The sequence below is a fragment of the Scyliorhinus torazame genome, chromosome 13 (genome assembly GCF_047496885.1).
Source record: "Scyliorhinus torazame isolate Kashiwa2021f chromosome 13, sScyTor2.1, whole genome shotgun sequence".
Classification (NCBI taxonomy): Eukaryota; Metazoa; Chordata; class Chondrichthyes; order Carcharhiniformes; family Scyliorhinidae; genus Scyliorhinus; species Scyliorhinus torazame.
Window position 1 is genome coordinate 51,495,706 of NC_092719.1, and position 23,433 is coordinate 51,519,138.

General features: G+C 43.1%; 1 protein-coding gene across 7 annotated transcripts in view; it reads right to left on the reverse strand.

Moving 5' to 3' along the window:
• Positions 1 to 22,975, reverse strand: part of tbc1d22a (TBC1 domain family, member 22a) — a 517,208-nt gene extending 494,233 nt beyond the window's left edge. For 3 of the 7 annotated variants that reach the window (XM_072471464.1, XM_072471460.1, XM_072471461.1), the window contains exons 1-2: positions 22,735 to 22,972; positions 1,915 to 1,971 (exon numbers count right to left, since the gene is read on the reverse strand). In XM_072471464.1, coding sequence (XP_072327565.1) covers positions 1,915 to 1,971; positions 22,735 to 22,796 — 119 coding nt within the window. In that variant the 5' untranslated portion in view covers positions 22,797 to 22,972. Of the gene's footprint in view, positions 1 to 1,914; positions 1,972 to 22,734 lie in introns of all 7 variants that reach the window. The other 4 variants (XM_072471465.1, XM_072471459.1, XM_072471462.1 and 1 more) reach the window with 4 other exon arrangements.
• Between the last annotated feature and the right edge of the window lie 458 nt (positions 22,976 to 23,433).

Here is a 23,433-nt window from a genome sequence, read left to right on the forward strand (position 1 = left end):
GAAAAATTGAAAAGCGCTGATAGTGGAGCAGAGAAATAGGAGAAATTTGGAAGAAGTGAGTGTAGGTTTTATTCAAAGAATACAGGTATTCCACAAAGCTTCTTCAATTACCTTTGAGCACTCGGAAGAAATTTGACAGAATTCTATCCGAAGTGGAAGTGATAAAGTATAAACAACTAAGAATCCTTGGCCAAATTACATTTTATTGTTGGATGATTCATATTAATCTGGCTTTTTATTGATTACGTAATTAATTATTCTGCAACTATGGGCGGTGTGGATAATTGTAGTACGGCCCGGCCCAACTGAGGTTGGGTTAAATTATGTTGTGGTTGGATAGTGATATTCACTTAAAATTCATGTTCGTGAACAGCAAATTCAGAATATACTCATCCCTTCCAAAAGGTCTAATTTTGACAATTCCCCACTGTGTCAAATGTAGGATTTTAGATATATTGGATAAACATTTGGAAATTTACAGGTGAGAGTGTGTTTGACTGCAGTAGCCATGCTTTTAAAAGAACCTTGTTTTTCAAGACCAGAAAGCTTTTTGGAGTCAGAGGTGGAATTGACGATGGTAAAAGCCTGCCTGGCCTACTGCACTGCTGTTGGGCTAAGAAGAGTCACTAGGGAGATGATGCGTTTTCAGCCTGGTGAGCTAATTTCTTTTCAGCTTGGGGAGATGATGTCATTGCTGAGTGGGGCTAAGACAATCCGGGATTTTGAGAATGCTTTTGAGTTGAGTTTTGATCTAGCTACCCTTTAGACCACAAGCAAAGTCTTTTGCTTTCACAGTAGGATAGTTGAAAAAGATTAATAGTATTTAAAGCAGTGCAAACTTGTCTGAAGACAAGGGGGAAGCTGAAACAAACCGGCTGAAACAGCTTTTTGAAGACATCCAACCAGAGTCTGCAGGAGGTCTAATAGGAGTAAATCTGTTCTAGAAAGCAAGTATTACTGTGTTCTTGGGCTGTAGAGTGGATTGAGAGCTGTATGTTTTTTTTCTATCTTCTTGTTTAATTGGGAACAGAGATAGGAATTAAGGGTATTGTGTTTACTCTATTGAGTAGTATTGATAATGGGGTAATTGTAAGCTATTTTAGGTGTGACGTTAAAGAGTTTAATATTGTGTTAATAATACTGTTTAATTTTAAAATACCAAATCCCTATTTCTTTATGCAATCACTCCTGAAGCAAAATATTGTTTCTGCACAGTGTTACAAAATAAGCTAAAATATGGGGGTTTCGGTCCAGCATCCGAGTCACTGTTGGGGGGTCTGTTCTGGGATCATAATACCCCAGCCAGCCAATATTTACCACATTTCCAGACAAAACTGATTGTTTTTAATGTTTTAGGAGTGCTTTCTGCTTAATTTAACAATCTATTTCAATTCACAATTTTTATTTTATTTAAAGTATATACTTAAGTGTCATTTTGGGTTTCTCCGTACTATCAAGCCAAAGTTCCTTCATCCCATTGTTCACAAAGACAATCTCCTAGTTCAGAGACACCCCTATCCCCCTTCAGCAGCTCATACATGCAGTCTTTATCCAAATCCCACAGTTCAAAATATTATCTCCATGCAATAATCATGTTCCCCCGCACTCTTCAAAGTTCAAAGAGAAACTTTCATGCAAAATTCACTCCCCTTCAAACCTTCTATAACTGAGAATACCTCAAGAGTAACACAAATGTTGCATGCCCCAGCAATAATATTCTCATCTTAATGAGCTGAAGTCTTCCAGCAATGGAAATTTAAAATAAAATATGATACCCTAACAATGATAAACAATCCTCTATAATCTGAGTATCCAGCAGCACAACTCATGCAGGATGATCTATAAATGCAGCATTCAAATAGTACTTTAAAAAATCTTCATCTATACAAATGGAATAATAATTTTCACACTTACTTTGCATGTAGCAGAGGATCAAATGGTGGATGCTGCGCTCCATATACATGTTGTATACTGCAACGGAAAGTACAAATCAGTAACAGCACACAATGATTCACATAAAAGCAATCAGCAATTCTGCACTACTCAAGCATGTACATGACGGTACTTACTTGTTGACTAACATTAAAACAAGACACAAGAGGTCTGAAATCTCCACTTTTTAAATAGGCTATTTACATGCTCGTAAGACTCTTGAACTTCTTACAAGAAGCTTTTTCACATTCTTTTTTTAAAAAAATTTAGAGTACCCAATTATTTTTTTTCCAATGAAGGGGCAATTTAGCGTGGCCAATCCACCTACCCTGCATATCTTTGGGGTGTGGGGGTGAGACCCACGCAGACACGGGGTGAATGTGCAAACTCCACACAGGCAATGACCCAGGACTGGGATCGAACCCGGGTCCTCAGAGCCGTGAGGCAGCAGTGCTAACCCATGCTCCACCATGCCACCCGGCTTTTTCACATTCTTTTAATTTTTATACCTTTCCGTTTCCTCGCCTCCTTTTCCTCCCTCTTCACTCCCCTTGCCCCGAGCACACCTTTTGCTTTTTTTCCTCCCACCCAATTTGAGGAAGTATTCTGGTTACCCATGGATTACATGCTGGCATCAATATTGCCTCTAATTTGCACAGCAACGCAGAAATTTGGTGCAGGCCAAATAAATTTTTTAATTTTAAAAAGACAAAATGCAACTAAACCAATAGAATTAAATATTCTTAGAGAAAAAAAAACTTGTAATACTCCTTCATCTGCATGCCCTATCCTTTTTGAAGGGATTGAGTCAGTCAAATCAGATGTGGCTCTGCAAGGTCTAACAAAGGAACTACAAAAAAAAGTGCAAAGTTGCTCTTGTTGTCAGTACCATTATTCTTGTATGAACAATAAAATACATTGCACTAAAAAGGTTTTTGACCAAGGTCATCAAGCCCTGCCCTCATTTGATGTATGCACATGTGCAATTTCAGACATAGACATGCGTCACTAGTTAACCATCAAGGATATTTCCAACACTGTTCATCCTGGTCTGAAAAAAAAAAGGACAACAGAATCATAGAATTCCTACAGTGCAGAAGGAAGCCATTCGGCCCATCGAGACTGCACCAACCCTCTGAAAGAGCACGCCATCTAGACCATCTTGGGGGGGGGGGGGGGGGGGGGGCAAACTCCACACAGTCACCCAAGACTAGAATTGAACCCGAGTCCCTGGCGTGGTGAGGCAACAGTGCGTACCACTGCGCCACCATGTTGCCCCAATACTGGCATCTTGATTCCAACTTCATTGATAATATTCTGTCCTTTTCAGAGAAAACACCATCACAGGCTATTCAATAATTATTTAAGATGGATCTCATGATCAATTATACAATCCCCAAAGTTATACCCCTAATATTAGAGTTACTGTCTTAGAGCTTTAGTATTACATCTTGATCATCAAAGTGCTAAATGAGTTCACTGCAGTGGGGTAGTAACAGGGAATGTTAAGTGAATTCTAATTCATTAGTACCCAACCTCTGCTACAACCCACTTTCCAGGCAGTGCCTGTACAGTGTCCCACACGATAGGCTGACTGTCAGTTACTCCTGATTAATTTACATGCTGAAGTATGACATATTCTTACTCCATTTCTTTTTAATAACTTGTGTATATTTCCTTTATTCCAGTCCCTTTCGGTTTTGCTCTCCACTAAGTAACTGGAATACAGGTCTACGTCTCTTTCATGTAGAGATGCTATAGTTCACCAGAAGCAAAGAGACAATGGAAAATATTTTGCAGGCCGCAAATTATTACATAACCCATAATGTTATTTTATCAGGAATAAGACAGAGCATCACTAAAATTGAAATATGTATTAGAAAAGACATAACATCAGGGATGCACCGGAGGTTAGAATTGCAGGATCTCAGAAATCTCAATGCTGTAGAGCTGGCGGCAGTTACACAGCTAAGGAGGCAAGACTATGGTGGAAAATGTGAAATGAAATAAGAATTTTAAACTTGAGGCATTGCTAAATAGCAATACAGGTCAGTGTACACAGGGGTGAAAAACAATATAGGCTACAAAGCAAAGCAGAGTATAATCTCTGGCAACAGCACACCTCTTCCCGATGAACTTGCAGTCTATGCTCGTTTTGAGCAGGAAACCAACATGCCGGTCAACTGCCCCAGCCTATCGGACACACCCATACTTACTGTCACAGCCTATGAAAAATGAAATGAAATGAAAATCGCTTATTGTCACAAGTAGGCTTCAAATGAAGTTACTGTGAAAAGCCCCTAGTCGCCACATTCCAGCGCCTGTTCGGGGAGGCTGGTACGGGAATTGAACCGTGCTGCTGGCCTGCCTTGGTCTGCTTTCAAAGCCAGCGATTTAGCCCTGTGCTAAACCAGCCCCTATGAAGTCAGATTGGCCTTCTCGAAGTTTATCTTCGGAAAGCAACTGGTACTGACAGAGTCCCTAGACATGCATTAAGATCCTGCGGGGACCAACTGGCGAGTGTGTTCACGGACATCTTCAACCTCTCCCTACTCCGTTCCGAGGTTCCCAACTGCTTCAAGATCACCATCATACCAAATAAGAACCAGACAACGTGCCTCAACGACCAACATCCGTGGCCTTGACACCTACCATTATGAAGTGCTTTGGGAGGGCGGCACGGTGGCACAGTGGTTAGTACTGCTGCCTAGGGCGCTGTGGGCCATGGTTCAATCCCAGCCCTGGGTCACTGCCTGTATGGAGTTTGCACAATCTCCCAGTGTCTGCTTGGGTTTCACCCCCACAACCCAAAAGATGTGTAGGTTAGGCGGATTGGCCACGCTTAATTGCCCCTTAATTTCCTGACCCACAGACAGGAAAGAGTAAACAATCAGATCGCCTCCATGATAGTCCTCAACACCGGAGCCCCTCAAGGTTGCGTACTTAGCCCCCTACTATACTCCCTATATACACACACACGACTGTGGGGCAATATTTGCCTCCAACTCCATTTCCAATGACACGACCTTAGTGGGTCGGATCTCGAACAACCATGAGTCAGAGTACAGGAGGGAGATGGTGCACCTAGTGGTGTGGTGTAACGACAACAATATCTCCCTCAACATCAGCAAAACTAAGGAGCTGGTCATTGACTTCAGAACGCGAAGTATAGTACACACCCCTGCCTGCAACAACGGTGCCGAGGTGGAGATGGTTGACAGCTTCAAATTCCTAGATGTGCACATCAACAATCTACAACCAAGAAAGCACAACAGCGCCTATACTTCCTCAGGAAACTAAGGAAATTCGGCATGTCCACATTGACTCTTACTAATTTCTGTAGATGCATCATAGAAAGTATCCTATCTGGCAGCAACTGCTCGGCCCAAGACCGTAAGAAATGCAGAGAGTCGTGAACACAGCCCAGCACATCACACGAACCTGCCTCCCATCCACTGATTCTGTCTACACTTCCGCTGCCTGGGGAAAGCTGGCAGTATAATCAAAGACCAATCCCACCCAGGTTAGTCTCTCTTCCAACCTCTTCCATCGGGCAGGAGATACAAAAGTCAGAATACGCACTAGCAGATTCAAAAACAGCTTCTTCCCCGCTGTTACCAGACCCCTGAATGACCCTCTTATGGGCTGAATTGATCTCTCCACGCATTTTCTCTTCTGAGTAGTACTACACTCCGTACGCGTCACCTGGCGTCTATGTATTTACATGGTGTATCTGTCGTATGTCCCATGTTTTTCATGTATGGAATGATCTGTCTGGACTGTGCGCAGTCGATACACGTGACAATCAACCCAAAGCCAAATGCAATAGAAATGGGAAGTTGGTCATTTTAAAATGAGACAGACATGGCTTATGGACAAAAATGAAGATTCTTCCTTTAATTGCAGAATGATTGAACAACCAACAAATGACGCAAACAGTTTTGGAGAACTCAGTATGAAAGTAACATAACATTCCAAACCTGCCCCCCTTTCAGTCAGGGTGCCTAGATTTTCTATGTGGAATGACATTGCACTTGGGGTACATAAGTTTTTTTACAGGTATAAAATGAAAGTGAAGTTTATAGTTTTTTAAAAATTGGTTAATATTAAACCTTCTAGAGTACGTGTCTCTGCTTATAAAATTAATTTCATTGATACAGCTGCATTGTTTTCTTGAACCAACTGCAATATTAATAATTCTGTTCTCAAAAATAGCTAAAACAAGATTTAAAGCAGTTTGAGCTCATGATGAAGCTGCACCAGAATGGTGGTTGACAATCAACGGATGAAAGAGTGCAAGACGTGTGTATCGAGCCAACGAAGAACAGCTTTGTTCTACACATTGTGAATGAATGAAAACCCTTCCTCTTGTTATTCATTTATCAACAGTTAATCTATTTTCTTAAACCCTGAATACTGAAAGCAGCCACAGGACAACTTCAGACAGCTTCCATTTGTCCCAGAAGTTACTTCTTTTTCAAAGTTGATAATAGTCAAAACGTTAACCGACATTTTCAATATATCGATCCGACAGGAAGGGAAATCATTGCTTGAAAGATTTGTGCACTGATAAGGATGACACCAGAGATGAATGAAATCTACTTATGATAAAAGATTTTAAAAGAGATATATTAAGTGGAGCAGAAAAAGATCATGTGCATAAACAGAAAATCTTGAAGTTACAGAAAGCCAATTAATTACCAATGGAAATCATGCACGAGTGGTAACAATGGGACATAATGGCAGCAGAAGCATAAAGGTGGAACTTTGAATGAGTGCTTTCATACAGATGGTTAACCCATAAGTCAAAATGATGTGCAAGACAGCCTATGTAGACAATAATTTGCTCTAAGGCGATAGAAACAAAGTTAGTTTCTGAAAGATTTGCAAAGCTCTTACTATAAAGTGCAACATTATGTAACAGTAATCAAATTGCAACATGAACATTGGTGAGCATCACGTAAAGACTTCTTAAGAATGTTTGGATGTCAGTTTTCTCAGGATCAAATGTTCTACATCAATAAGAACTGAATTTTACACTCAACAGTAGAAAAATAGATAAACATTTCAAAAATCAGACAGTGATGGGAAGAACAGAAGTTAAAATTATAGGCTCAATTATGCACTAAACTGTAAAAGTTCTGCATGAAGGTACATTGCGTAGTATGTTGCTGCACCAGAGCCCAGGGTGGTCCATGTCCAATTATTGGTCTGTATTGAGTTAGTTGATCCGAGTGAAGCACTACACTTAGTCTCACTGCCCAGATCAAAACTAGGAAATTATTATTCATTAACTCCCTTACGGAGTGCACAAGCGTACACAAAAATCAGCTTCACCCCTCTGCTTCAGAATCAACTTCATGTTCAGACTTGCACAAAAGGTGGTAGCATCGGTGAGACACTAGAGACCGCTGACACTCACTAAAATGCACCTTAGAAATAGGAATGTTAAAAAGAAAATGCAAGGGGGTGGCACAGTGGTTAGCACTGCTACCTCATCGCCAGAGACCCTGGTTCAATTCCTTGGGTGACTGGGTGGAGTTTGCACTTTCTCCCCGTGGCTGCGTGGATTTCCTTCGGGTGCTCCAGTTTCCTCCCACAGTCCAAAGATGTGCAGGTTAAGGTGGGGGAAAGGAGGTAATGCAGGGGAGTGGGCCTCGGTAGGGTGCTCTTTCAGAGGGGCAGTGCAGACTCAATGGGCCGAATGGCCTCCTTCTGCGCTATAGGGATTCTATGATTCTGTAAACTGGAGAAGAGCATGTTTTTCGTCATATTTCTTCTTGGGATGAGGAAACAAAAAAACTTGACAATTAGGCCAATAATTTAATATCCCTAATAATATTGAAATGTTTTCTTCCATTGCAGAAAATAGTGGAATCATGTTCAATAAAACAGGGTAGATCACAATATTTTTAGTATTCCCTGTTCCCATTCCTGATTCTGGTCTTAAACCAGCCATGTGCAGTATCCAATAAACCACAGCAGAAAATAGCAGCACATAAATTAACTGTTGAATACTTACTAGTCAACATGTGATCACTCTTAATAATCTTTATTACTGTCACAAGTGGGCTTACATTAACACTGCAATGAAGTTACTGTGAAAATTCCCTAGTTGCCTCACTCCGGTGCAGGGAAGAAATTAAGTGCATTCACACTTCTAGTTAGTTGTTAGCCCCTGGAAATAAGCTAATGGTCATGTTAGAATGCATTTAAGAAATGGGTGTTTATCAAATAGCTGTAGTGGATGTACCTTTAAGAAATGGGGTTTATCAAATAGCTGCAGTGATGTCAGTATGTGGGTGGAGCTGGGCTGTCTGTCTGCTTTACTTTTGCTTTGGGCTGGCAGCTACAGGGTATGTTTGGTTTCGTTTTGCAGATTGGGAGCTGCAGCCAGAGAAACATGGTGTAATTCTGGTCTCTCTCTGTATGAAAGGAATGTCTTCAATCACTTGCTAATTTAGAAGTGATAATTGCTCTCATTAGAGAATTTAAACCTGATCTGTGTTAGAGAGGGTATTTGTCTTATGGATGTTGCAAGGAAAGATTAACGGTTACTTATAGAGTACTGTATTCTTTGGGGCGAGTATTTGAGTTGATAGTTGCTAAGATGTTTACTGTGTGTGTTTAAAAATGTTAACTGGATTCATAGAATAAACATTGTTTTTGTTCAAACATACTTTAGCTCTCTGTTGCACCACACCTGTAAAGTGGGCCCTTGTGCTCCCCATAACCAAAATCTATTTAAAGTTGTGGGTCAGGTGAACTCCACTTTGGTGTTCTCTAAACCCTGGCCCGTAACATAATGCCATTTTTTAAGTGTAAGAATATTGCGATGCAGTGGAAGATCAGCAAAGAGATACAAAAAAAATACTGAAAGGTATGGAATAGGCTATCCTACTCCAAAGTAATTTGTAAATTGGGGAATGTGCAATATGATGATTAAGACTTAAAATAAAGTTTGTTAAAACACAAAATAACGTATTGCAATGGTATGTGGCAGAAGAGATAGCATCTACAACAGTAATTTTTACAGACTGCAAATGCACTCTTTGAAGTAATTTGACAGACATTTTGACAACAAAATTGACCCAAAAACTACCCCAAACCCAGAACATTCTTTCACACTACAAATATATTGCTTCTACTTTAAAAAGACACCCAAAACCCATTTTGTTGAATCTATCAAAGGGACTAGTTATTTTACATCCCTATTCAGCCATTCAATTAGAACATGGCTCATCTATATTTTCAGACTCCATTTCTCCACAGGGTGCAAAAGACCAAATACAGTGAAAATTGATTGTGAATGGATCACAAAAAGGTGAGAAAAGGAAGGCACAGTAGCAGAGTCTTCATCTTGCTGCTGCTCAAAAAATGGATGAGGAGTAAAAACTACTGATCAGAAAAAGTGTGGTAGTTCTTCTCTGGTTTAAACAACTAACTTTCTAGGTAAGCATTACCGCATTTGTCAGGTACTTCACCACAGTGATTGGGAACAAGCGTGATATGTCATGAATTCAGTTACATATCCTTCATAGTTATTTTCCAGAAACATCACATGCTACATTTATGTTGACAGAATTAATGGGTACTACTCTAGTCATTTTCACTATTGCCACTGTTTCACATTTTGGCAGTTTCCTCTGGTACAGACCTCATCTCCACTCAAGGGATTCAGGCTTGAATGAAAATTAAATAGCTTTTCATTGCCACAACTGGCTGACCACGCCATATTATGCCAAAACAAAACAAAGATAACCCCTGGCTTCTTTTCTCTATTGAAACTAGTCTTCTTAAACCCTCACCTTGAAGGCATGAAGAGTGCATTGACTTCTTTATCACCAAGACTGAGACCATCCAATCAGCTGCCTCTGCCACTTCCCCGCCCCCCCTCCCCAATTCTCTTGCCCGGCTTTCAAAATCACACACTTCTCTAGTTTGTCGCCAATCTCCATTCATGCCCTCTCAAGCTCATCTTATCCATGAAAGCCAACTCGCCCTCAAACCAATTGCCACAAAACTGACCACCATCTGTCCTTTCTGGCCCCATGTTGATTGATATTGTTCACTGTTTTCCTTTATCAGGTACTGATCCCCTATCTTTCAAATCTGTTGTCATCACCCATCTTCTCAGGACAAAGAGAAAACAACCCTCAACACTGGAGTCCTTGGAATCAACCACCACACCGCCTACCTCCCTTTCCTCTCAAGAGCCCTTGAATGTTTTGTCGCCATCCAAATCCATGCCCACTTTTCCTGTAATTTCATGATTGAATCCCTCCATCAGCTAACACTGCCACTCCGACATGTTTGGGGAGGCATTGATGAAGCAGCTGAAAATGGTTTGGCCGAGGACACTAACCTGACAAACTCCTGCACAATATCCTGGGCTGAGATGATTGACCTCCAACACCACAACCATCTTCCTTTGTGCTCGGCATGATTCAAACCAGTGATTGGAGAGATTTCCCCGATCCCTAGCAAATTAAATTTTGCGAAGGCTCTTTGATGCCACACACAGTCCAATGCTGTCTTGCTGACAAAAGCAGTCATCCTCACCTAATCTCTGAAAATCAGCTCTTTTATTCATGTTTGGACCAATGGTTGAGAGGTCTGGAGCCCAGTTGCTTTAGCAGGACCCAAACGGAGTCAGTTATTGTGGAATATGTGGCACTTGATCACACTGTTTACTACCGCCTTTCAGCATTTTGAAGATGACTGCGAGTAGGTTGGTGTAACCGTAGTTGGTCAGATTGGATTTGTCTTGCTTTTTGTCGGTAGGATATAACTCTGCAATTTTCCACATTGTCAGGCAGATCATAGTGCTGGAGCTATACTGGAACAGCTTGTCTCGGAGTGCCACTAATTCTTCAGGACTACATCCAGGATGTTATCAGGCTCCATAGTCTTTGATGCATCCTATCTTTTTAGCCATATCTTGATATCAGGTGCAGTGAATCAAATTGGCTGACGACTGGGATTTGTGATTGTGGGGACTTCAGGAGATAATCAAGATGGATCATCAATCTGGAGCCATCTTCAGCCAGAAGTGCCAAGCATTTCAGTCTAATCTTTTGCACTGACTTGCTGGGCTCTACCATCATTGAGGATGTGGTGTGGATGTGAAGCCTCCTCCTCTGGTTTGTTTAATTAACAATCACCATTATTCACAACTGCACATAGCATGACTGCAGAGCCTTGATCTAATCCATCATTTATAGGATCTCTTAGCTTTGTCTGTAGCATGTTGCTTCTGCTATCCAACATGCACATAGTTTTGTCGCTTCACCACGTTGACATTTTTAGGTATGCCTGGTGCTGCTCCTGGCGTATTCTTAAATCACTACTCATTGAATCAGGTTTCCTGGCTTGATGGCAATGGTCAAGTGAGAAACATGGAAAATGGGAGCAGGAGTAGGCCATTTGACCCTTCGAGCATGTTCTGCAATTCATTCTGATCATGGCTGATCATCCAACTCAGTAACTTGTTCCTGCTTTCCCCCCATATCCTTTGATCCGGTGAGCCCAAGAGCTACATCTAACTCCTTCTTGAAAACATACAATGTTTTGGCCTCAAATGCTTTCTGTGGTAGTGAATTCCAAAGGCTCACTACTCTCTGAGTGAAGACATCTCTCATTTCAGTCCCGAATGGTTTACACCATACCCCTGGTTCTGGAATCCCACCATTGGAACGTCCTTCCTGCACCTACCGTGTCTAGTCCCGTTAGAAATGTATATGCTTCGATGAGATTCCCCCCTCACTATTCTAAACTCCAGCGAATCGTACTGAACTCCAGCGAATTACAGGTATTGTGGACCACTGGACTATAGATGGTTACCTCTGGAGAGGACTATTCCAATGCACTCCTGACCGGTCTTCAACATTTTGCTTTTCTCAAACTTTTCCAAAACTTTGCTGCCTGTGCCCTAATCACACCGAGTGCTGTTCAGCAGTCATCCCTGTGCTCACTGGCTTCTGTTCACTCAAGAGTTAAAGGAATGTCAATTTTAAAAGTCTTGTTCTTGTTTTCAAATTCCTCCATGTCCTTGCCTTTCCTTATAGCCAATCTCCTCGAGCCCAGTACCCCAAGATATCTGTAGTGCTTCTAGCCTCTTAGCATTCTTGATTTGGATGACTCAACATTTGGTGGCCGTTCCTTCAAGTGCCAATACCCAAGACTCTGAAATTTCTTCCCTAAACCCCTTAAGCTTCTTAATCTCTCTTTCCTTCTTTAAGACATTGCCTAAAACATGCCTCTTTGACCCAGCTCTCAGTCACCTGCCCCAATTCCTCCTCATGAAACTCTATCAAATGTTGCTTTGTAATCTGTCTGTGAAGTGCCTTAGGATGTTTTACTAACACTGAAGGTGCAATATAAATTCAAGTCACTACTGCTCTTAATGGAAAGCATTAGATATAAAGGCAATCCTCCTCTCTCTATCACATGAACAAGATAATGATTTCAAGTCATGCAGTTAAATACGACTGAAATAGCCTCAGAACTACTTTGATTTGCTTCAAATCATGGGCTTGGCCCTTCTCAGAGACTAATAATTATTGCCTTCTGAAATCAGAAAGACTATTAGAATACACACAAGTAAAACTGTATTGTAGCAATATTCTAAAAAAAAACAAATCCTTTTGAATGTGCAGCCCAAAATGCCACCAGCATCACTAATAAAAATTTTAAAACAGCCAGAGCTACATCCCAGAGCCCTTAGTCTCTTAAGTCCTGCCCTAGAATGCAGTCACATGCTCCCTTCTAATTGAGATCTTGGTTTCCTAAGCAAATATGACAACACACCCTCTTCCTGCAATTCCTGAAGATTGGATTATGTCAGCATTTAGCCACAAGGCTGCTGCAAGTGAATGAAAGGAGAGGAAGTAGAAAACAGACACAAATATGGGTGGAACAAGAATTGCATGAAAGAGTACCAGATATAGCAAAAAGGATACAGAAATAGAAATGACGAGAAAGACAGATGCACATAAGAGTATCGGAAAGTAAAAGCAAGGAAACTCTCTTGAACAAAAAGTTGATACAAAGAGGCAAACTAGAGATTGAACCATCAAGATAATGATGTCTAGATTACTAATCGAGCCAGGAACAAATTGGCATAAGGTAAATAAGGCAGTCTTGAAAGCATGGCTCAAAGATTGATGTGGGAAAAGTGGATTTTGATTTATGGGACACTGGCACCAGGTCTGCATTTATACCCCTGTTAGTCCAGCCCTCTAGTGATCATCTGGTGCTATTGATTACACATTAGCCCCTTATGTACATGCACATACAGAGATCGCTATATTGGGGCCGAAAAAGAGCCAAATCATGGAGACCATGATATAGCTCTGAATCGCACTTGGGGGGCGGGGGTGAAGAGCCTTGGAAAGTTAAAGATAAAGGATAAGGCAATCGTGCAGTATAGAGAGATCGTTAAAGATAATCAGTATAGCGATGTGAAAGGAAGTCATAAAGCATACAAACAGAGTAGTGCACCAATAGATAAGGTCCATGGAGAGAAACGGGTAAAATAAACATTAAAAGCTCTTTATTTGAATGCTCGTGGCATTCAGAACATGATGATGAATTGATAACTCGAACAGAACTAAATGCGTGCAGTACGATAGAACAGACGTAACAAGAGACGCCAATGCTGGGATATGAATATTTGATATTTTGAAAGGACAGAAAGGAAAAGGAGGTGATGTAGCTCATTTAATAAAGCATGAGATCAGGCCATCTGTGAGACATGAGCTTGGTTCAGAGGAACGAGATGAAGAATCAGTTTGGGTTAGGAAATAGCAAATGAAGGAAGGCACTGGTGGAAGTAGTTTATAGTCCCCCCCCCAAACAGTAGGAATGAGTATAAATCAAGAAATAATGTGATCTTGTAAGCAACATACTAAAATAAACATGGGTAATTTTAATCTTCATATAGATTGGACAAATCAAAAGGGCAGAGAACCTGGAGGATGAAGGTTCACAAAGTGTATTTCGGACAATTTCTTAGAACCATATTACCTAGAAACAACCAGGAAACAGGCTACTTTGGACTTCGTTGTGTGTAATGAGACAGGATTAATTAATGGTCTCATCATGAAGAATCCTCTAGGCAAGAGCGATCATTTTTGAAATAAAATTAGAGTACCCAATTCTTTTTCTTTCGGTTGTGGGTGTGAGACCCACACAGGCATGGGAAGAATATGCAAACTCCACAAAGACAGTGACCGGGGCCGGGATCAAACCCAGGTCCTCGGCGCCGAGTGATCATAACATGCTGAATTTCACATTCAGATTGAGTGTGAGAAACGTAGGTCCAAAACTGGCATTTTAAACGTAAAAATAGAAGGGAAAATGAGTATAAATATATAAAAAGGAAAAGGGTAGCTAAACTAAGTGATGGTCCCCGAGAAGATAAAAGTGGGGAATTGATAATGGGAAACAAGGAAATGGCAGAAACATTAAACAAGTACTTTGCATCTGTCTTCAAAGTAGAAGTCACAAAAAGCATCCCAAGAATAGTAAAAAATCAGGAGTCAAAAGGGAAAGAGGAATTTAAAACAATTATCACAAGGGAAAAAGTACTGGGAAAACTAATGGGACTAAAGGCGGTCATATCCGCTGGACTCGATGGCCTACATCCTAGGGTCTTAAAATAAGTGGCAGCAGAGATAGTGGATGCATTTGTTACAATCTTTAAAAATTCCCTATATTCGGGAAAGGTCCTTACAGGTTGGAAAACTGCAAATGTAACACCTTTGTTCAAGAATGGAGAGAGGGAGAAAGCAGAAAACTATTGGCCAGTTAACCTGGTTTCCATCGGGAAAATGCCCAAATCTATCAATAAGGTAGTAGCTGGATATTTAGAAAATCACAATACTATGATGCAGAGGCAACATGGTGCAGAGTCAACATGGTTTCATGAAAGGGAAATTGTGTTTTAAATTTATTAAGAGCCTTTGAAGAACTAACAAGACTGCATAAAGGGAAACTAATGCATTTAGTGTACTTGGATTTCCTAATCCCATTCAATTCCTAAAGCCATTCAATAAAGTTGCCACATAAAAGACTGCAAAACAAGATACAAGTTCATGGAGTTGGGGGTTAAATATTAGCATGGATAGGGAATGAATTTGCTGGCTAACAGAAAACAGAGTTAGGATAAATGCGTCATTTTCAACTTGGCAGACTAGTGGAGTGCCACAAGGATCAATCTTGGGTCTCAACTATTTACGCCTATATTAATGGCTTGAATGATGGGAGCGACTGTCTTGTAGCTAAACACGCTGGCGATACAAAGATGGGTAGGAAAGCAAGTTGTGAAGAGTCCGCAAAGGAATATAAATAGGTTAAGTGGGTAAAAATTTGTCAGATGGAGTATAATGTGAGAAAATATGAGATTGTCTGCTTTGACAGAAAGAAGAAAAAAATCAACATATTATTGAAGTTGGGACTGCAGAATGCTGCAGCACAGAGGGATCCAGATGAAACTCAAAATATGAACATGCGACTTCCAGAGGCACTTATGTGGTGGGTAGTCGTACCAGGCTCCCGCCAGGGTACATTTTTTGGGGGGCCCTTTTTGCCCAGTTTATGGGCGGATTTTTGCGAGGAAATTGATGTACTTTGAATACAGAAGATTCCCTCGGACGAGTAAATGTCTGGTAAAACATCGCAGAAGTCAGGCAACGGAATTGTCGTTAGACTCAGAAGTTCCTCGATCCTTATCAGGGTGGGACATGGCAGAAGCTTCTGCTGTGTCGTTGGCCCCTCAGTGGAAAGCTGAGACATTGGTTAGCTTCCTGACCAACAAATTTAAGAAGCAGCGGCAGGCGGTCACTGAGGATCTGGGAAATGCAATGAAGGGGGCTTTGAGCACAATTCAGGCAGCCATAGACAAGATGGGTTGGCGGATAGAGGCAAGGGGCAATGATGCAGAAGGTGGAGGTGATGCTCTCTGACCAATGATCAGATTGTCTCCCTGGTGACAGAGATGGTGTTGTTGGTCGAGGAGCGCAGAGTGCTAAGAGCCATGGTTGACAATCTGGAGAACCACTGCAGACGCCAAAACTTAAAAATCGTTGGGCAGCCGGAGGGCTCACACTCCACAGACTGTATGTCCAAGATGTTTGGAAAGTTGGTGGGGGAAGGGGGTCTTTCCATCCTCTCCTGAATTGGATCGGGCCCATCAGTCACTAAGGCAGAAGCCCAGATCTGGGGAGCTACCTCGGGCATTCATAGTCAGGTTTCTTCGATAGCTATACCAAAACGTTGGGGGAGAGCTGGTGAGAAGGCCTGCTGTATACCCGGCTCATCTTCGTGTGACTTTCATGGACAGAGGCTATTACTTCGATGTGCCGGAGGATGCAAATGAGTTTGTCATGAAGCACGGACTGGGGGTAAACTAAAGCACTTAAGAACTACGGAGTTTGTTCATTGTTATGCTTATCTGTATTTTCATTTGTATTTGTATTTTTTGTGGAATTTCTGTAATGTGGGGGAGGCTTGAAGTTGTGTCTGGGCTTGTTGGTGGGTGTCTTGTTGGTGGGTGTTCTTTTCTGGGCAAAGTTGGGGTTTGTATATTGTACTGTTGGACTTGTTCTCGGAGAAGGGTATGGTGTTGATTTTCCTCTATTGTTATATATTTAAGTCTTGTATAGGCATGGGGAGTGATCGTTGATGTACCGTTTCGCTGAAATTGATTTCTAACCGGTACAATGTCACCCATATAGCAGCATAGCTCGATACGGGAGCGGAGAAGGGGCGATATCTGCAGCTTGTTCCTATTGTTTGTTTTTGTTATTTTAAGGTCATGAGCTTAGACCTTTTCTTTCTGTTCAGTCTGGGTTTGGGAATGGGGCGGGGGAAAGAGGAGAGGGGCTTTTGTTCTTTTGTTGGTTGTTTGTTTAGTTCTGTGTGGGGTGGGCCTGGGAGGGAGGAGGGATAGACTATTGACAGCGATGGTTCCTTTGTTTTTGGACTGGCTTGATGGGGGAAGTGGCAGCCATCTTGGTTGGGCCTGGAGCTGGTGCAGGTTGGGGCACTGCTGGATTGACTCACAAGGTGGATATGGCTGATCCTGGGTCGGGGGGACAGGGTCAGGGCCCACCTGTCCAGAATGTGAGGAAGTTAAATGGCGCAGTTAAAAGGTCCCGAGTGTTTCTACACCTGAGACGTTTGAAGGCGGATGTGCTTTTTCTACAGGACAACCATTTGAGAATCAAGGATCAAGCAAGGTTAGGGTGGCACAGTGGCACCAAAGTGTCAGAGACCCAGGTTCAATTCCAACCTGCAGTGACTGCGTGGTGTTTACACATTCTTCCCGTGTCTGCGTGAATTTCCTCATGGTGCTCCGGTTTCCTCCCACAGTCCAAAGATGTGGAGGTTAGGTGCATTGGCTGTGTTACATTGCCCCTAGTTGGGGTTATGGGGATAGAATGGGGAATTGAGCCCAGGTAGGGTGCTTTTTCAAAGGGCTGGTGCGGATCCGATAGGCCGAATGGCCTCCTTCTCCACTTTAGGGATTCGATGAAACTACGGTTACTGAAGGGGTGGGGGGGGGGGGGCAGGTATATCACTCGGGATTTGATTGAGACATGCAGGATGTCAGTGTGTTGATTAATAAGCGGGTGGCTATTTCTGCCGTTAATGTATTAGCAGACCCAGGTGGGAAGTACATAACCATCAGTAGGCACACTGGTGGTTTTAGTCAATATGTATGCACCTAACTGGGATGACAGGGCATTCATTATAAAGGTGCTGTCGTCTATCCCAGATCTTGATTCAAATCAGCTAAATTATGGGTTGGGAGACTTGACTCATGTTTTGAGTCCCAGGTTGGATAGGTCAAGGCCCAAGTCTCTGGGTCCATCAGGGGCGACAGAGGAGTTATTGCATTTCATGGAACAGGTGTGTGTGTGTGTGTGGGGTTGGGGGGGGGGGGGGGGGTGCACAGGCCCACAGAGATTTAGATTTCCAAGGGATAAGGAATTTTCTTATTTTTTTTCCCGATGCCCATCGGATTTACTCCTGCATTGATGTATCTGTGATCTCTTCTCCCTGGGGTGAAGGGGGTGGAGTACTAGCCGATTGTTATATTGGATCATGCTCTCATGGCACCGAGGACTCAGGTTCGATCCCGGCCCCAGGTCACTCTCCGTGTGGAGTTTGCACATTCTCTCCCTGTCCACGTGGGTCTCACCACCACAACCCAAAGATGTGCAGGGTAGGTGGATTGGCCAGGTGAAATTGCTCCTTAATTGGAAAAATTAAAAAAATTTTAAAGCATTGGACCATGCTCCACATTTTGTGGACCTAATGTTGCAGCCGGGCCGCTCTCAGCGACCCCCTTGGAGACTGGACACGGCGTTGCGGAAAAGAGTTTTTGTGAGCATGTATCCTCTGCCATTGGGTGTATGTTAAGTTCAACAGGAATGAGGCAGTCTCACCAGCCACTCTGGGAGGTCCTGAAGGCGGTGGTTGAGGGGAAGCTGATCTCTTTTAAGTAAGGCGCACAGGGATAAATCTGGATTGGTGGAGAGGCAGATGTTGGTGGACTCTATACTCGAGGTGGACTGCCAGTACTCCACCGCCCCAACACCAGAGTTACTGGCGGAAAGAAAAAATTGCAAATGGATTCTAGTTTTTGCTAACAGGTATGGCGGTGAACCAGGCGAGACGCTAGAGGGGGTCTCTTTAGGGGTATGGGAAGAAAGCCAGTCGTTGGTTTGCTCACCATCTGAGACAGCAGGTTGCCTCCCAGGAGATAGTGCAGGGACTTGGGAGGCGGGCTGGGTTCTGTCCCAGAGAAAATTAATGAGGTGTTTGAGGCCTTCTACTGTGGGTTACATGAGTCAGAGCCCCGGAGGAGTTCATCAATGAAGCAATTTTTGGATGGGTTGACCTTTCCGGAAGTAGAGCAGATTAGAAGGCAGGAGAGATCATGAACTATATGCGGTTAATGCAGACCGGCAGAGAACCAGGTCCAGATAGATTCCCCACTGAATTTTACAAGCAGTTTGCTGGTCCGTTGGTCCCACTTCTGCTGGATGTGTTTAATGATTCAGTGTCTTGGGCGGGTGTTGACAGCCATGCTGGCACAGGCATCGATTTCCTTGATCCTGAAGAAGGACCAGGATCCCATGGAATGTGGGTCGTATTGGCCTATTTCGTTGTTAATTGCTGACACTAAGTTATTGGCTGAGGAGTTGGCAATGCGTTTAGAGCCCTGCCTACCTGGGGTGATTTAGGAGGAGCAGACTCAATTGTTCAAGGACAGCAGTGTCGGCCAACATTAGGGTTAAATGTTGTGTTCTCACCCACCTTTGGGACCAAGCCAGAGGTGATGATTTTGATGGATGCAGAGAAGCCATTCGAAAGGGTTGAGTGAGGGTACCTTTGAAATCCTGGGGTAGTTTGGCTTCGGGCCAAAATTAATTTCATGGATTAGGCTTTTGTACAATGTCTCCACCGTGAGTGTATGTATTAGAGTGCCCTGAGCGCAGGGTATTTCCAACTGAACAGAGGTACAATGCAAGGGTGTCCATTGTCTCTGCTTTGGTTTCCCTCAGCAATCAGGCCGCTGGCGATTGCATTGAGGTCATCTAACAGATGGAGGGGGATAGAGCAATGGGGGGAGGGAGCATCGAGTGTCCTTTTCTGTGAACGATTTGTGACTATATATATCACAGACACACTCTCCAATGTGGGGGAGATAATGGAGTTACTCAGGAAGTTTGGCTCTTTTTCGGGATGCAAGCTGAATCTGGGCAAGTGTGCATATTTACTGGTGAATCACAAGCACACAGAATAATCGAATCCCTACAGTGCAGGAGGCCATTCGGCTCATCAGGTCTGTACCGATCCTCTGGCCCACGTCCTCACCCCATTCCAGTAACTCCACCTAACCTTTTGGACACTAAGGGACAACTTAGCATGGCCAATCCACCTGACCTGCACATCCTTGGACTGTGGGAGGAAACCGGAGCACCCTGAGGAAACTCACTTAGACAAGGGGATAACGTACAAACACCACAAAGTCACCTGAGGCAGTAAACAATGCCACGGTCCCAGGTTCGATCCCGGCTCTGGGTCATTGTCCGTTTAGAGTTTGCACATTCTCCCCGTCTTTGTGTGGGTTTTGCCCCCACAACCCAAAGACGTGCAAGGTAGGTGGATTGAACACGCTAAATTGCCCCTTAATTGGAAAAAAATGAATTGGGTACACTAAATTTTTTTTAAATATCTATGTAGCCCAACCTAACCTTTGGAGACTAAGGGGGTAATTTAGCATGGCCAATCCACCTAGCCTACACATCTTTGGACTGTGGGAAGAAACCAGAGCACGCGAGCACAAGGAAAACATGCAAACTCCCACAGTCACACAACTGTCTCGACCCACTCATAACGTGCCCTAGTCAAGTGCGCCCTGCGCACCACATTGAAATGGAATCAAATTGGGGTCCTGGCATTGTGAGGCAGCAGTGCTAACCACTTAAGACAGAGGAGGGGAATTTTTGTCTCTCAGAAGATAGTTAGTTTCATAATTCTCTTCCACAGAAAGGACTAGTGTTTGTATTTAAAGCGGAGTTAGATTTTTGATCGACAAGTGAATCAAGTGTCACGAAGTGCAAGCATGAAAGTGGAGTTACGGCCACAATCAGCTCAGCCATGATTTTATTGAATGGCAAAGCAATTGGCTTGTGTGTTCTAATGTACAGCAGATGCATGTGAAGCAGAGAAACACAAATATGAGAGGCAGGTGGTAAAGGCAAATAAGAGAGAAGTTCTTTAAAAAAAGTAGACAAGCCTGGCAAATTTTCCTTGCAAGAAAAAAGCAATTACCTTTTGAAATTTGATTATTGAAGCAGTTTCAACAGTCTTTCTGTCAGTGCATTCATTTCATGATGTGCATTAAAGAAAATTCTCCTAAATTCCCCTCTGCCAATTAACTTAAATTTGCGCCCCTCTCGTTAGCTAACCACATGCCATTGTTAATAGATTCTCTTTATTTACTGCATTAAGACTGTAAACACTTTGAACACCTCTATTATATCTTGTTTAACCTCGCCTCTTCTAAGGAGAGCAATACAAGCTTCTCAGTTCTCTCCTCACAAGTTAAATCCTTCTGGTTTGTGCTTGATGTATTCGCTGGTTTGTCCTTGTCTTGTATGAATTTCACAGGCCGGTTGCTGCAAAGGTTTTGTTAGATAAATTCTCAATGCATCCAATGTCTCTCAATTGCCACACAACTTGTCTGACATTCAGTACTGGGTGAGCAGAAACTTCCTACAATTCAATATCAGGATGTGTTTGATCCCCATCACAATTTACATGCCTTAGCCATTGATTCAACCCTCTCCTTGGAAACTGTATGAAGCTGAACCAGATGGTTTGCTAACTTAGTGACATACGCGACAGAGATAAGGTTCTTACCATATATCGACACCATCACCAAGACTGGCTATTTCCACCTCTGCAACATCATCCAGCTCCATCCCTGCCTCAGCTCAACTGCTGCTTACGCCATTGACTTGACTATTCCAATGCATTCCTAGCCACATTCTGCAAACATGGCCATCCAAAATTCTGCTGAGTATGTTCTTATTCACACCAAGTCCTTTTCATCCAGCAATGCGCTCAATGACCTACAATGACTCCCAGTCAAGTAACACCTCGACTTTAAAATTCACATTATTTTCAAATCCCTCCATGCATCACTCTGTAACCTCCGTCAACCCTACAAATCTCTTGAGATAGCTTTGCTTCTCCAATTCTGGTCTTCACAGCATGCCAATTTAAAATCACTCCACCACTGGCTATCATGCCAAGGTGCTAAGCAAAGGTCCCCTCCCTAAATCTCTCATTCCTCCTTTACGATGCTGCTTAAAAATCCATCTCTGATCAAGCATTTGGTCTTTGGTCCTACAACCTCTTACTCAGTTTGGGTGAAATTGTAATTTTCCTGTAAGGAACATTAAACAAAGAACAAAGAAATGTACGGCACAGGAACAGGCCCTTCGGCCCTCCAAGCCCGTGCCGACCATGTTGCCCGACTAAACTACAATCTTCTACACTTCCTGGGTCCGTATCCCTCTATTCCCATCCTGTGTTCTTTAAATACAAGTTGTTGTTCTAATTTAAAATCACAAAATTGATTGCTAATCAGCAACTTGACAAGAGAAAATTAACTGGAATTTAAATCGTGGCTTCTAAAGTTTCATGAATGCACCTATACAGCTGACACAAAGAAAACGCTTGGACAGGCCACCTCTATGCTAATATATAGTCACTACAATTGCACTTTGTTGCTCCATAAAGACTCACAAAAAAACGGCACAAAATACAGGACTGTGACAGCACTGATTGAAACTGGTTAAACCTATTATTGCCCTGCAATCACCATCCGAGTTACATCTTCAAGTAACTTGTTCCCCATTTACTTACTCCTGTTTTTTAACTTTCACTATCGAAATACTTCCTTAACATGCTTAGGCTTCAATACTGCCTTTCGGTTTTGAAGAGTAATTGAAAACAAAACACTGGAATCATGTTACTGCCGGGATAATTTGATGTTAGCTTAGCTTTAAAAAGTATTTTAAACGTTCGGAAAGGTTACGAGTTTCCAATTTTAAAACTTCGGCCACTTTGCTCTCAGATGGTCTTCTCCTACCCACCCCGCCGGTTTGGCTGAGCCTGACTGTCACTGGTCTCGCTCGCGTTCGACCCGGGTGGGGGGGGGGGGGGGGGGCAACATCAACAAAGCGGGCAGGGGCACCGAGCAAACACGTCACGAACCTGCCTGGAACCTTGGAAACGTTCCGCTTCCAAAACTGCTTCTTGCCCCCTTCGCTGGACATTTTCCACCCGAATGCGGCTCCGCTCCCGCCGAGCGTCGGGAACCGATCACAGCCGGGACCGAGGCCGAGCAGTCGGTTTCACTTCCCCATACGACAGCCTGCCTCCCCGTTCACTGGCAGAGCGACGCCATGTTGCCGTCCAACAACCATCCCTTCGATTGGCTTGGATCGCCGAGGTAACGGCCCCGCCAATCGGAGGCCGCGTTCTCTCGATGTCCCACCTGCGACGGCCCGTGACGGCATAAAGCGGCCTTGCCAGCTCTGTGACGTCACGGGACACCTGACAACCTCTTCTCCACAGAAATCCCTGCAGTGCAGGAGGAGGCCATTCGGGCCATCCAGTCTGCATCCACATTCACACCATGTTAATGAATATTGGGAAGTCGTAGAAAATCAAAGTTACAACATCTCTATTCCACCCACATTTGCAGGGGTAGCTAGCACCAGCCAAACCAGGCCCGGCCTCAAATTGTAGTCCTGATGATGAAAACTTTTAATTGGAAATAATCCAAAGGGTTGGTATTGAAAATTTTAAGCGTTGGGGCGGCTGTGAGCTCCACCTTCGGTAGCCCGTTCCAATGTGGGATTGTCCGTGGGAGGAAAGATTGTTGTCGCTTGTGTGGGCTGCTACATCATA